The sequence below is a fragment of the Alligator sinensis genome, unplaced genomic scaffold (assembly GCF_000455745.1).
Source record: "Alligator sinensis unplaced genomic scaffold, ASM45574v1 scaffold323_2, whole genome shotgun sequence".
NCBI classification, from domain to species: domain Eukaryota; kingdom Metazoa; phylum Chordata; order Crocodylia; family Alligatoridae; genus Alligator; species Alligator sinensis.
Genome location: NW_005842392.1, coordinates 349,299 through 362,987, shown reverse-complemented (window position 1 = coordinate 362,987; position 13,689 = coordinate 349,299). Strand labels below are relative to the sequence as shown.

Genomic DNA, 13,689 nt, shown 5'->3' with positions numbered 1-13,689 from the left:
GCTGAAGTCAGTAGGTGCCTTGGCGATGCTCATCGCTTCTGGAAATCTGGCCCTTTGACCTATTAAAGCCTCTGAGTGAAAACTAAGAAAAATGCTTGCGTTGTAGCTATGTCATGAGCCTTATTTAATTCATGTTTGTCAAAGGCTTTGAGAACATCCGAGTGATACCATATGTTATTAAGATTAATACACCATTTCGCCCATTAGAAGTTAATAAGATTAGCCCCATACGGATACATCTCTATCAGGAGTATTAATATGGTTAGACCGTGTGTCTCTGGAGCAGCAGCAACTTTAAACTGGTAAAACTGTGTACCAGAAGAGTTCGGTTTATCCAAAACAAGTGCTTGTGGGAAGTTGTGAGCAGTTTGATTAAAGGTTGTCACTAAATGTGTTCTAATTAACAAGGACTCTTGTGACATGTCTATACTCCCTCATTATGACTCATATGAATGGGAAATTGGTGGTTAGTTCTTTGCCTTGTGGACTTATACCCTGGATATGTCCAATAAACACCTTTGCTGAAGAAGGTAAGAAAGTTCCTTCCACTAATACTCTAAATATACCTTTTTCTTTGTCTTGTTTACTTTGTTTTACATAATACCAGGTCCCGTTCATTCCTCCCCTCAGTGTATAGAGGATAAAATCCTCACCTAGAAAATACCTGTGGCATGGGACTGGGCCAGGGATAGAAAGGGATGTTTTGGTGGTATGGCTGAAGAGGCCAAAGGAGGATCTGTGAAAAGGGAGGAATGATCAAAGATACAAGTACACAACGGGCAACACTTAGCTGGATGGCAACACTACAGAAAATGATCTGAAAGTCTTAGTAGATCACAGACTCAGTATGAGTCTGCAGTGTGATGCAGCCACACAAAGGGCAAGTGCTGCTTCGGGATGCATCAGTAGAAGCATTAAATGGAAGACATGGGAAGCAGGGGTGCATCTCTACTCAGCACTGATTAGGCCTCATCTACAGTATTGTGTACAATTTTGGGGTTCACGTTTTAACAAGGACCTGAAAAAGAGAGGCTCCAGAACTGGACAACAAAAATGATAAAGGGCTTGGGCTTGAAAGGCAAGTCATACAAGGAGAGACTGAAGGAAATAGGCATGTCCAGCTTGTGGAAAATGTGCTTAAGAAAGGATATGATAGCAGTCTTTAAATACCTGAAGGTCTGCCATAAAGAAGAGAACAACACCTTTTCTGTCACAGCAGAGAGTAGGACCTTTAATCAATGGCTTGAAGTCACAGCAAAGTAGATTTAGATGGGAAAACTTCTTCACTATTAGAAGAGCGAGGCAGTGGAATAGATTGCACAGGGAAGTTGTTGAATCTCCAGCATTGGATGTATATAGGAAGAGGTTGAACAGGCATTGGTCAGAGATGACCTTGGCATAGGTATGCCTGTGTTCTACTATAGGTATTTCCCATGCTTCTGGGCTTTGCTGTTTGCCCCATGGGGCTGGGATGGAGTTTTTTCCCCTCTAGCTGCTACATTTTCCTCAGTAACATTGGGTGTTGGCTGCAGCCAAGACAGAATTTTGAGTTGGGTGTACCAGAGCTCCTGCTAGGACTTAAACGCAGAGATTCCTGCCTAGAAGGTCTTGTCCCTCCACTCAGGGTCAGACCAAATGCCATATTTGGGCTCAGGTAAGGGTTATACACCATGGCCAGATTGGTATAGACTATGGGGGCTTTTGCCTTCCTCAGTAGTCCTCTTCCTGGGATCTCTGCATATTTTAACAACCTTTGCAGCAGCAGGATGTTGGCCACCATGGTCCCTCTGCTTTACCAATGGCAGATTAGGGAGTTATGTCTTGTGTTGTGTCTGGGTTGACTGTGTAGTTTTGCTAGGAGAGTGGACAATGGATTTGCATGGTTTGCAGAGGAATGATTCAGGCAGGGGTTTGGACCAGATGACCGCTAGAGGTCCCTTCCAGCCCTACTTCTCTGTGATTTCCTTAAGTCCTTGTAACTGGGAGAAGCTCCTGGAGCAGCTGCATATTTTGCAAGCAGAGGCTGATCAGGAAACCAGGAGGTGCAAATTTAGGAAGTGTGGCTCAGACCTGGCATCTTTGCTGATACTTTTCCTCTTTAGGCTCTTGACCATATGAGATTTTTAACACTATTACTGTATTCTGATACCATTGCCTATCAGTCACAGTTTACCAGAGTCTGACTTTCTGTGCAACTCTACCATGTATCTAACCTGAGAAATAGGAAAGAATTTTTTTTTCCAAAAAGTATCGAGCCATTCTTTTTCACTCATACTGACCTATCATTTTTTGGGGGAAAAAAAAGTTTAATGCACAATAATAAATGCCACTGCTGAAGCATTGTAAAGAGAGTGGACTTTTGGACATATGAATTGCCTACACAACTTCTATTTATCTAAGAGAAGAACCTGAAGCATGGGCTAGTTTGCATGTCAAATACAGGGTATCATGGTTCAGTAAATGTATTAAAAACTGCTCAGGGATATGTTTAAGTTGTAAATTAGAAGTTTTCTAATCCTCAGAGCAGTGAGGTTTGGGAACAGTTTCACAACGTGTAGGGGGTAGAGCACTTAACTAGCTTAAGATGTAGCTTGATCAGTCTATAAATGGGATATAATATGATACAGTTGCCTGTGAAAGCAAGGGATTGGACTCAGTGGGCATGTCTACATATACAAATGCTGTGGGGTGGATAAATTATTATAGAGTAAACCCACCGCAGGCAGGTGTCTACACATGCGGGGATGATTTGCTGCTCCTGGCTGCAATCTGCTCCCGACCCCTCCGGCCCTTCCCTGGTTCCCTGCAGCAGCCAGGGTGAGCTCTAGGCTCCCCCTGAGTGCTAGCCCAGGGGCTGGCAGGGAGCATGGGTCCAGGACACAACTGTTTCCTGGTCGGGGCTGGGAGATTGCTCCATGCCCCCAGGAGCTGCCTGATGCCGGGGCAGGCTCTGCCACTGGAGCCTGGGTGGGGACAATGCCCCCCTGCCCTGGCAGCAGGGAGCTCCTGACCCTGGCTCTTTGATTGGAGGCAGGGGCTTGGAAAGAACTGCAGGAGAGGGGCAGAGCCCAGCCCCTGCCCCGATCTGCCAGTGGCACAGCTAGCGGTGAGGTCCCAGCTGGCCAGTTGGGGCACAGGACTGGGACCTGTCCCTGACCAGGACAGTTCCTGGCCAGCCCTGGGCTGTGTGGGGGAGCGTACGCGTGCAGCCCAGAGCTGGCTGGGAACTGCCCAAAATGGGACAGTACCCGGCCACCGCCAGGTTGCACATGTAGATCTCCTCATGCAGCCCAGGGCTGGTCAGCCAGGAGCAGATCCTAGTCAGCTCCAGGCTGGGCAGGTAACTCTCACAGTGCAAGGGCAATCATCTCCTAGCCCCTGCTCCGCGATCGTGGAGGCAGGGAGCAATCTCCCACCCCTGGCTCAGCCATCTACACATGCCATACTGCACAGTAATTACTTGTGAGTAAATTTGCTACTTGTATTTACAGGTGGCAAATTTACTCGTGATTAGAGCAAATTACTATGCAATAAGTGTCTGCACATGTAGATGGTGAAGCTTACTGCACCAGTGGCATACTGACGGTGGTGGGGGCACCAGCTGGGCCCTCCAGGAGTTACTTGGTCCCCAGGCAGCACTTCCAGTGAAACTGGAAGTGAAAATTCCCTGCCCCTGCTCTGCTGCAATCGGCTGCGGACAAATGCAGGCATTGGCCCCCGGGTGCCAGAGACCCACAAGATGTCACTGTACTGCACAGTAATTTGCTCTAATCTCATGTAAAGTGTCTCATGTAGACGTGCCCAGCAAGTCAGGAGCTCACTTCCGGAGTTCTGTCTCTACTTCAGAGAAACGTGGGTTTTGTGAAAAATCATCAAACAAAGTAATAGCTTGCTCATTTGAGTGTTCAGGTCTATTCCTGATCTTCATTTACATCCCATACAGCAGAAGGCTCGGGAGTATGTTGCCAGTTAGCTTAAGTATACAGCCCAAACTGATTCACAATCCCAATACAAAATTGGGCAGATAAATGTAGCAGATTACAGAAGTATCTAGTAGTTTAGGATAGGGTTTTGGCCCTTATCTTGCCAGATCTTGTATGATAAATATAAGATTTCTTTGTTTATCTATGCTGGGCATATTAAAGTAGCTAAGGAATAATTTAATTGTTTTGTGTGTTATACTATAGTAAATAGCAGTGCTAATAATTAACCAATAGGTTTATCATACTTAATCAGCATTTTTGGAAGCAATTGTTCTGTATCCCACCAACATTATTTATATGTTTAATTGTTAAAAAAATACTTGACTACGGAGTGTGCTTTTGTGGCCTGTTTGATGCCTATTTCCTTCGATTTTACAATGTAGTGAACAGCGTTGAATTTGAAAGTAAAACTGAAGAGAAAAAAGATGTGGATGGTGATGACTTGACAAAAAATGGGCCGAAGCCAATCCTGCCTTACAGCTCCATGTTTATCTTGAGTCCTACAAACCCGTAAGTCTTCTGGCTGTATAGCACCTCTTCCAAACTATGTGTGTGTGTCCTATGAGGATGTATATGCAGAGAAAAAATGGTGTACTTTAAATTCATTTAGATATTCTCTGTTTAAATGCATTGGAAAATTAAATACAAAGGTTGCCTGGGTTGAAGAGGAGATGCTATGTTTGACCTGGACTTTGCTAGAAGAATAGGTTACCAATAAAAAAAAAATCTATAAAGAGCCAGATTAGTAGCTCCATATCTCTGCAAAATCTGAACTTCTAGGAAAAAATTGTCAGGATTTCTTCATTTGCTCAAGCTGAGTAGAATACACAGGACCTGTTGGGGTCATAACACTTTCTGCTCATGGTGTCTTTGTCTCCTGAGGAGCTTTGTACTCAGACTGCAAATACAGAACCATGTCATCCCAAAATACTGCAGGATTAGACAAGGCATAAAGGGCTTTGAGTCATTTCAGGAAGTAAATCAGGGTGGTAGAGTGTTTGGAATCTTTGCCATCCCATAGTTTTGCTTGCACTAGTTGTCATTTAAATCCTAGTGCTCTGAATTTAAATCTTAGCTTATCTGTGGTCTGTATTCATACAATCCAAACTGATCTGACTATAAGCATATATGCAGATTGGATATACTGTGGAAAACAAGTTATACATGCATATGGAAGGGTAGATAGTCCCAGATCACCAGTGGTCTCAGTAGCCTTTTGGAAAATGAGATGGGTGCTCAGTTCAGTACCGTCTGGAAATATGGGCTCCTCCACATTGGTAACAGGAGATTTGTATTCCATCTGCATCTTTGTGGTCTGTGCCATCCACTGTTCCAGCAACAGATTTCATGAAGATTTAAGGTATCTGATTAAAAAGCCCACAGATATTTCTGAGATTTCTGTGAGAATGCAGTGATCATATTGTGCTAGCCCTAATAGTAGTTTCAAATACAACAACATATCCTTTGATGAAATGGATTAAGTGCAAGGGATATGAGGGAAGGGCTTATCTGATATGATGCACAAACAGAATAGCATAAAAGAAAGATGAACGGTTTGAATTATGGAAGCATTTGAATTATGAGTCTCAGATCCTGGCTGACTTGATAGTAAACATAACAGTGCCTCTAATTTTGGCAGCCCATTCTGCTTTGTATCATTCCTGGGTTGATTGCCTAGAGCAAGGATGCTCAATATCCGGCCTGCAGGCCAGATCCAGTCCCCAGCACTGGGTCTTCCAGCCTGTGGGGCTCCCAACAAGTACGTGTGGAGCCCCATGGTTCTGTGGCTCTGCATGCTGGATCCTGGCATGACAGAGGTGGCATGGGGCGCCGGGGTCCTAATCATAGTACATGGGGGTGGGTGGAGGCAGCATGAAGCCCCAGAACCTGATCTTGGCATGTGGGAGCTGGGCAGGGCTCGATCCCAGCACACACAGTCTGGTTTGGCCCATAGACCAGTGCCACTCCTGCAGGGCCAAAATGTTGAGAACCACCGACCTTGAATGAGTGCACAGCTACAAAACCACAGGTAAAGCTACTAAGCCACAAAGTGGCAATAATATCAAGTCCTGAGCTAAGAACAGACTGTTTCTCACTTGTACAGACCAGTTAGGAGCATAAGTGCCCAATCTTTTTTCTAACCCACCTTTTCTTCAGTCATTTCCTCTTGCAGTATTCCAGTATCCTTTATGCTCTTTCAATCCCTCCTCTCCAAAACGGAAAAACAGCAAAAGATGTAATGCATAGTTCATTGTATCATATATGGGCAAAGTAGGCATTAACATGCAGGACCATGCTGTCTTCAACTCTTTAAGGGTGCAAAAGATGAGGGAAGCTTACAAGAAGTCTCTCCAACTTCTGTTCCCATCTAAGGGCCAGGCACAATACCTATAGTAAGCACTAGGGGTGTGCGAAATGGGCCCTGTTCAATTTGGTTTTGGCCCGAATCGGGGACAGCGATTCGAATCACTGTCCCTGATTTGATTCAGCCAAATCCAAATCTGACAATTCAATGCTGATTCGGTGAATCAGCAATTTGGACACAGACACAGCTTTAAAAGTTTTTTCTACATACCTTGAGGTAGCAGTGCGGCTGGGATCGCTGCGGTGCTGGGGCAGATGGAGTGTCCCACAGCAGCGTTCGCATGCTCAGCAGCGAACCTGGAAGCAGACTGGAAGTATTTGGGGGGGGTGGGGAGTGGGGGGGTCTGTGCGATCCTTGGTGGACCAGGAAGTGCTTCTGGTCCACTTCTGGGTCTGCTGCCGAGCGTGCGGGGGACCCACCCCATGCTTCTGTGGGATGCTGCATCTGCTCCTGCTACCTAGAGGTATGTAGAAAAAACATTTAAAGCTGTGTCTACCTCTGAGTCACCAAATCTGTCCAAATCTTTCTGAATCAATTCGGAGGGTTCCAATTCGACTCGGAGAGATTAAAGTGTCCTCTGATTTGATTCAGATTCTGAGATTCGGCCACCAAATCAGGCCAAATCTCCGCCTAATCGAATCAGGGACTGAAGCTTCGCACAGCCCTAGTAAGCACGTCCTCTGGTCCCTGCAAATATTATGGCTGGTTCTTTGTACTTGGAATGAGGAATTAGCCAGGTGTGGGGGGGAAAGGAGGGAAGCAGGGGCAGGAAGGGCAAGCAGATGCTTCATGCACTATAAGAGCAGTGTTGCTACCTATGAAACATGCTTCTCCTGAGGGGAGCCAGCCAGTTACTCCTCGACCACCACACATTAGAGGCATTGTAATCTTTACTATTAAGTCAGCCAGGATCTGAGATTTATAATTTGGGCACTTCCTCTCTGCTCCAGAAAATTTGTCTTTATTTTATGAAAGCTTTATCTTTCTTTAGTGCAGTACTGTCCTTTGGCACATCCTATTCAGTACATCCTAGCTATAAGGGTAAGGATTTGGCTCACAGTTTGCTAATCATCCTTTAGTTACCTATTTCCATTCAGAACATTACTTTCAATAATAGAGGCTAGAAAAATAAATGTTGTCACAAAGGCAGTGTTTACATTGTAATTAAAGTGTGATTGTCCCCAGTCTAATTTTAATCTGACTGGCCCAGGTAACAATAGGAGGGACATTAGGGCAGTGCAGGCTGTGGCATGGGCTGTACAAGCCTGCCCAATACCCTAAGTAATTGCTTGATGACTGAAATCTGTGCCACTGCAGCTTTGCTGCTATCAATACCCAAGTTAGGTTTCTCCCATTGCATTATAGACGTCATCTAATATGGTGGGAAGTACCAGCCTTGGCAGTCCCTCAATTCGAGGATGGTCTCTACCACGGCTTATTCGTGGGTCTTGAGGTAACTTAAGAGTCCAATCCTTGAGCCACAAATCTGGCCACAGAAATCGCAAGTCTATCCACGGGGAAAAGTCAGCTGCAGGCTGGGATTTTTGCCCTTTTCCTTCCTCTTTTCTGCTTTGAGGGCAAAACACTTTACCTCCAAATGGGCTGCTGCTTGGTTGAAGTTGCAGCACCATTGAAGTTGGATAGGAAGTGGGACCAAAGATATGGAGAGAGAGCAGGAGGGAAACATGTGCCTCAGAAGGCTTGGGTGTTTGTTTAAGTCTTTGGCTCTTTTTCTTAGAGTAGCTCTTTCTTCTTTCGAAGGGTAGGATGTTTTTCCTAATATCTTTTTCTAAACCATTCTCTTTCTAAACACTGGAGGAAAATTTGCCTGAGTACTGCCAAGAGTGCAAAACATTTTTGAACAACTATAAATACAGGATTTTTCAAGAACCAGCCTTGAAAAAATAAATGTGCATTTTAATCGCTTTATCAAGAACCACTGGTAATTTGCAAACACTACTGCATCTCATTGACTGCTATGAATGATTATGAACCAAAAATAGCAACTTGTTACAAGTCCAAGTTCAGTGTGTGAATTACAGTTACAAATATTATTGGTAATGTTACCTCTCGCTTCTTTGGACTCGTACAACACCAGGATATGGAACAAGAGTTTGGGAACGCCACAAAACATTTCCATTACCTTTAGTTAATAACAAATTCCCTTTTGCTATTTCTGCAAAATTGCCAGGAAGTATTTGTTGTAACAGTTTGCTAGTAGTTTTGAATAAAATAGAAATTCAAGAATCTTACACTTTTCTTGTAAACACTTCAGGAAGGAAAAGTCCAGGTTAAATTTACCAAATAAATTACTTGTTATGAATTATTTGTTTGGTTCTCAAAAATTTCAGTAAACTATACTGTAGAGATGCCTAGAGAGAGATTTAAAAAATAATAAATTCTAGTAATGATTTTTTTAGACTAAGGATTTCCATTATATAGCAAATGGTATGGCCTCCATGTTTCATAATTTCAATGACATTTTTGCAGAAGAAAGTATTATTTTATGACCCTGGGAGGTGCAGAAAAGTGTGGTGACTTGCCCAACATCTGATAGTAATTCAGTGGCAGAACAGGAATCTCAGCTCTCAGTTTCCTGATCTAACCGTAACACCCTTCCTATTCGTATCTCTTCTAGGCAAGTCCTCCCACAGCTACTATGTTATCTGCACTGACAGACCGTAGCAATGGTAGCTCTTTCACATGATTTTTTTTTCCTCCCAGAATCCGACGCCTGTTTCATTACATTGTGAACTTGCGCTACTTTGAGATGGTCATCCTCATAGTCATAGCACTAAGCAGCATCGCTCTGGCAGCTGAAGACCCTGTCCAAGCCGAGTCACCAAGGAATGATGTGAGTAGCGATCAAACAGAAGCACAGCACTGTTGTTCATTCTTTCGATCAGTTGTGTAGACAGCAGCACAATTCTGTTTCAGAGGATAGTAATTCCCTCACATGTTTAATTGACATCATCTTGTCTTATGGAGTGGGTGATTCTGGGTTTGGGGGTGCATTGCTAGTAGCCAAATTCTTTGCAGAGAAATGAACCTGAAAAGGGGCCCATAGATGCAACTGATTTTTAAATGTCTTATAGTCCAGCATCCTGTTTCTACAATTTTTAGGACTAAAGGTTTCAGAAAAGGTTTCAGGCAGTTGTAAAATATATTACCGCCAGGGAAAGCTTCTTCGTAATCCTTACTAGTTGGAGGCTAGTTTATGCCCTTTCACAGGGGCGATTTCCTATCCATTCCTTACACTACTGAGATGTTCGCAGTGCAGTCATGAACTGCTGGAGCAGGGCACACTCATTTTGGGGCATAGGGAGATGAGCAAAGTAGGAAAGGGGTTCCAAATATTTTGATGAAAAGTGTATTCATTTTACCATTTTAACCCTGCTGGGGACACATGCATACAGATGCAAACACATGCAGAGAATATTCTGGCAAAGGTTTAAAACAAATTAACCTCAATTTCCCATATTTCCTCAAATATAAGATGAGGTTTTTTCCCCCAGTCAGCATGGGGGGAAGCCCCTCATTTTACATTTGCATACAGGAAAACCCCTGTAAATACGTTGCCTATCATTTAACTGTTGCCAGAAGCAGCATGGACTCAATCAAGGAAACCAACTGTGAAGCTGATTAAGTGCAGCCTACACTGAGCATGACTATAAAACACATGGCCCACAGAGGGCAAACATACTGAAGAGAACCCTTTTTTTGTGTTTTTTTACAAATTTTATTAAAAAACACAATGTTTCATCCTACCCTTTACCAAACTTCACATATTAAGCATCCTTGTTTTACCAAAATGTTCTATTGCAAAAACAACTACATAGCAAAATTAAACCCTTAAACGACTTGCATTAACTTTCCACAAAAGAGCCCCTTACACACCTCTTTTCTTCATACAGAAACCCATGAAAAATGATTACCTCAGTAACCACATGAAACTTTACGCCCTTCCCATCTGTCCTCTCTTGGTTTGTTGAAACAAGCGTGTCCAGTCCCTTTTCTCCACTTTTTCTCTGCTGCTTCTCCTCCAATCTCTTCCTTGTCCTGACTGATGTAGAAATTCAGTGCCCCCTCTTCAGGCACTCTCTTTCTGTGAAACCCAACCCCTTAAAAAAAAAAGAGGTTTCTTGCTTGCCATAAACTAGTTTTAAAACATGTTAATGAAGTGCTTAATAACATTTCCTGGGGTCCCTTTGGTATGAGTCGATATAGTACCATCTCCCATGCTAACAACAGGTTCATTTTGGTGACACTCAGAAAATGGCAGACCCTTTCCTACACCCTCTTTGCATATGTACACTCCCAAAACACATCCCACCATTTTATTCTTGCCTGCACCACTCCTTGGGCACCTAGATGAGCTTGTCAAGCCCCAAATGGGGCTTGACGAGCTCATTTGTGTTGTACCTCTCTCGCTGGCAGGATATTTTTTACAACCATCCACACTAGGTCAGCTTGTTCCCTTTTTTGTTGTTTGCCCACCACCGCTCCCCACACCCTCTTCACTTGTCCTTCTGCAAAGTGTCCCGCTGCTGCCATTCTCTCTCTCTCCCTAGCTTGCTTTCAGCAATTTCTTATGATCCTTCAAGACCTCCAGCCTTACCTTCCCAATTTCATACCTCTGCATGACACCTTCCATCCTGATGTAAGGAATCGGTGGTTGCCAAGCCCATGGATTGGATTCAGAGAGGTCCGATATATGGATTCAGAGAGGTCCGATATATTTCCTAGAATTGCAGTTGTGTGAAATCGGGTGATACCTGCTGCATGCCCCTCTCCCTCCATTACCACCTTGCATACCACATGTACATATTTCACATCCATGAACAGTCACAAGTCCGGCATCTCCCCATCACCCATCTCTCTTGCTGTGTACACTTTAGACCTAAATGACCTTTTTCTTCGGACATTCCAGAAGAACCCACATATTTCTCTCTGTACTTTTGCTACCAGCTGCCATGTCGGTGGGAATACAATTCCCATATATAAAATAACTGTCAGTAGCACAGCCTTAACCATTGCCACTTTTCTGGCATATGACAGCGTCCTTCTGGACCATGACCGAAGTAATTGCTATATCCTTACTGTCACCTTCCCCCTCAGCATCCAGCAGATCCCTAGCACTCTAATTTCACTCTCTCTTATTTGAAGGTCCAACTTTTCCAAGTCCCTCCAAATCCCCACTTCCATTATGGTGCTTTTCAATCTATTTAGTTTAGCCCCTGTTGTTTCTCCATACTCTGATGTATGCTTTAGCAACCTTTCCATTAAAAGTCTATCTCTAACTACAACATTTATATCATCAGTGTATAATATGCATTTTCTCTCTCCCCCTTCTGGTATCTTTACTCCACATATGACCTTGTCTTTTCTTTTTCTTTTTCTTTGTGCTAATGGTTCCATGCCATACACAAATAGTAGTGGCAACAGGGGGGCACCCTTGCCTTGCTCCTGTATGACTTTTAAAGGCTCCGCTTAGTTGCCAGTAATTTGGACTTGACTCTCCACTTTTCTATACAATAACCTTATCCAACATATACATTTCTCTGGAAACTCCATTTTTCCTAGCACCTTGAATATTTAATCATGATGCACTCCATCATATGCTTCTTATAAACCTAGGTTTGTTATAACTGTGTTTGTTTTCCTCTCTTGGATGTGCTCGTACTAAAACTTTTCTCTCTTGTTTTCCTTTTAAATCACCTTTCTATCTCTTGTCTTGTTTCTTCTAGTTTTTCTCATACCTGTCTTCCTTCTATGGCTTCCTTTAGCAGCTCCTGCATCTTTCTCTGTAGCTCTCTCAGCTCCAGTTCTTTTCTATGTGGTTCTTCAGCCTTCCTTCCTGAAGATTTCTCCTGTCCTCTTCTTCACCGTCATCCACCATTCTCTTGTACTCTTAAAATATTTCTTTAGTGTTCTCCATCCCTCATACTGTCTTGTATATCCTTGACATCTCCTTATCTTGTATGTTTAACTTCCACACTCCCCCTTCCCTTACATGGCTCTTGCCAAGACTCAGTTTTGCCTTCAGCATCTGGTGATCACTAAATGCTCCACATATGGTTTCTTTCTTCCTTATCTCTGTTTCTTTTGTTACAAACACAAAGTCAGTTCTTGATTGTTTCTTTCCATTGGGGGCAGTTCTAGTGAAAACTTTCTCCCTTGCCCACATATCTCTCACTGAGTCTTCTTTAATTATATTTGTTAACTTTCTGGATTAACTGTCTTAAGTTCTGCCTCCTCCTTCCCCTGTTCTGGCACCCGCTTCTATTATGCAATTGAATCCCCCACTACTGTCTGCGATCTCCCTCTGACTATATAAACTGTAGGCCTCTGCAAAGCAGCAAGTATTTGTTTCAGATTCGGCCGATTCAGAGGGACAGTGATTCAGTTCAGTGATTCAAATCACTGTCCCGATTCGATTCGGCCAATTCGGATCTGGATATATGGCCATAGACTAAACAGGCAGCATTCCTCCACAATGCTGGACACAGCTGCCTCCAGCTGGCAAGTCTGTTGTGGTGGGCAGAGGGGGGAGGGAAGGGGCATGGGGTGGGGACAGATCAGTTCCCCCACAATGAGAGAGGGATTGGGGCTGGGGCTGGGACAAGCTGCCCAGCCAGAGCGGGGGAGCATGGGATTCAGGGAAGGGGTCTCCCGCAACTGTGCACCACTGTGCGCTGCTGGTCTGGGAGCTGCTCTTCCAGTGGCTCCTCCAGCGGCTCTCATCGCCAGTCTGGAAGGGCATGGGAGTGTGCGGGCCGGGAGCGACCCGAGCCCTTTTTCGTGCTGCACGCGGGCTGTGGCCAGCAGCCCGGGCACGCCGGGTTGGAGAGGGAAGGCCGTCGAGCTGGAATTAGGCACAAACGCGTATCGGTAGTTTAAAAGATTGTTTACTTACACCGAGATGGCAGGGGTGCAGGCTGAAAACTTGCTTAAGTTGCTGTTACAGACAGGAAAGAAGAGAGGCGGACAAGAGTTCTAGACTCATGAACTCTAGCCCAATCCGGCTGAAGGCTCTGAACACGCGAGCCCGTCGTGTCAGCCGAAGAAAGTACTCGTCCGGAAGAGCTCTGAATAAACTCACACGAAGTTTGCTAGGCTCCGTGGGTTCTTCTGCTCACTCATTCACACGGAGTTTGCTAGGCTCCGTGGGTCCGGTTCTTTTGCGCGTGGGAAGGGATACGTCTGGACTGCGCTCGGCGACGGGGAGAGGCTAGAGGTTGATCAGACCTCTATTGCCTGCTTTAAATGCACTGGGTCCGTAAGGATCCGCAGCGCTTAGAGATCTTCACACAGCGTGAAGTCTCCTCCTCCCTTGTTCGT

The 13,689-nt window shown here is 44.4% G+C and overlaps 1 protein-coding gene across 1 annotated transcript in view; it reads left to right on the top strand.

Moving 5' to 3' along the window:
- Positions 1-13,689, top strand: part of CACNA1B (calcium voltage-gated channel subunit alpha1 B) — a gene marked incomplete at its 5' end in the record, with an annotated part of 468,581 nt that overhangs the window by 357,365 nt on the left and 97,527 nt on the right. Inside the window, 2 exons of the mRNA XM_025211184.1 lie at positions 4,367-4,493; positions 9,073-9,202. Coding sequence (XP_025066969.1) covers positions 4,367-4,493; positions 9,073-9,202 — 257 coding nt within the window. The remainder of the gene's footprint in view (positions 1-4,366; positions 4,494-9,072; positions 9,203-13,689) is intronic.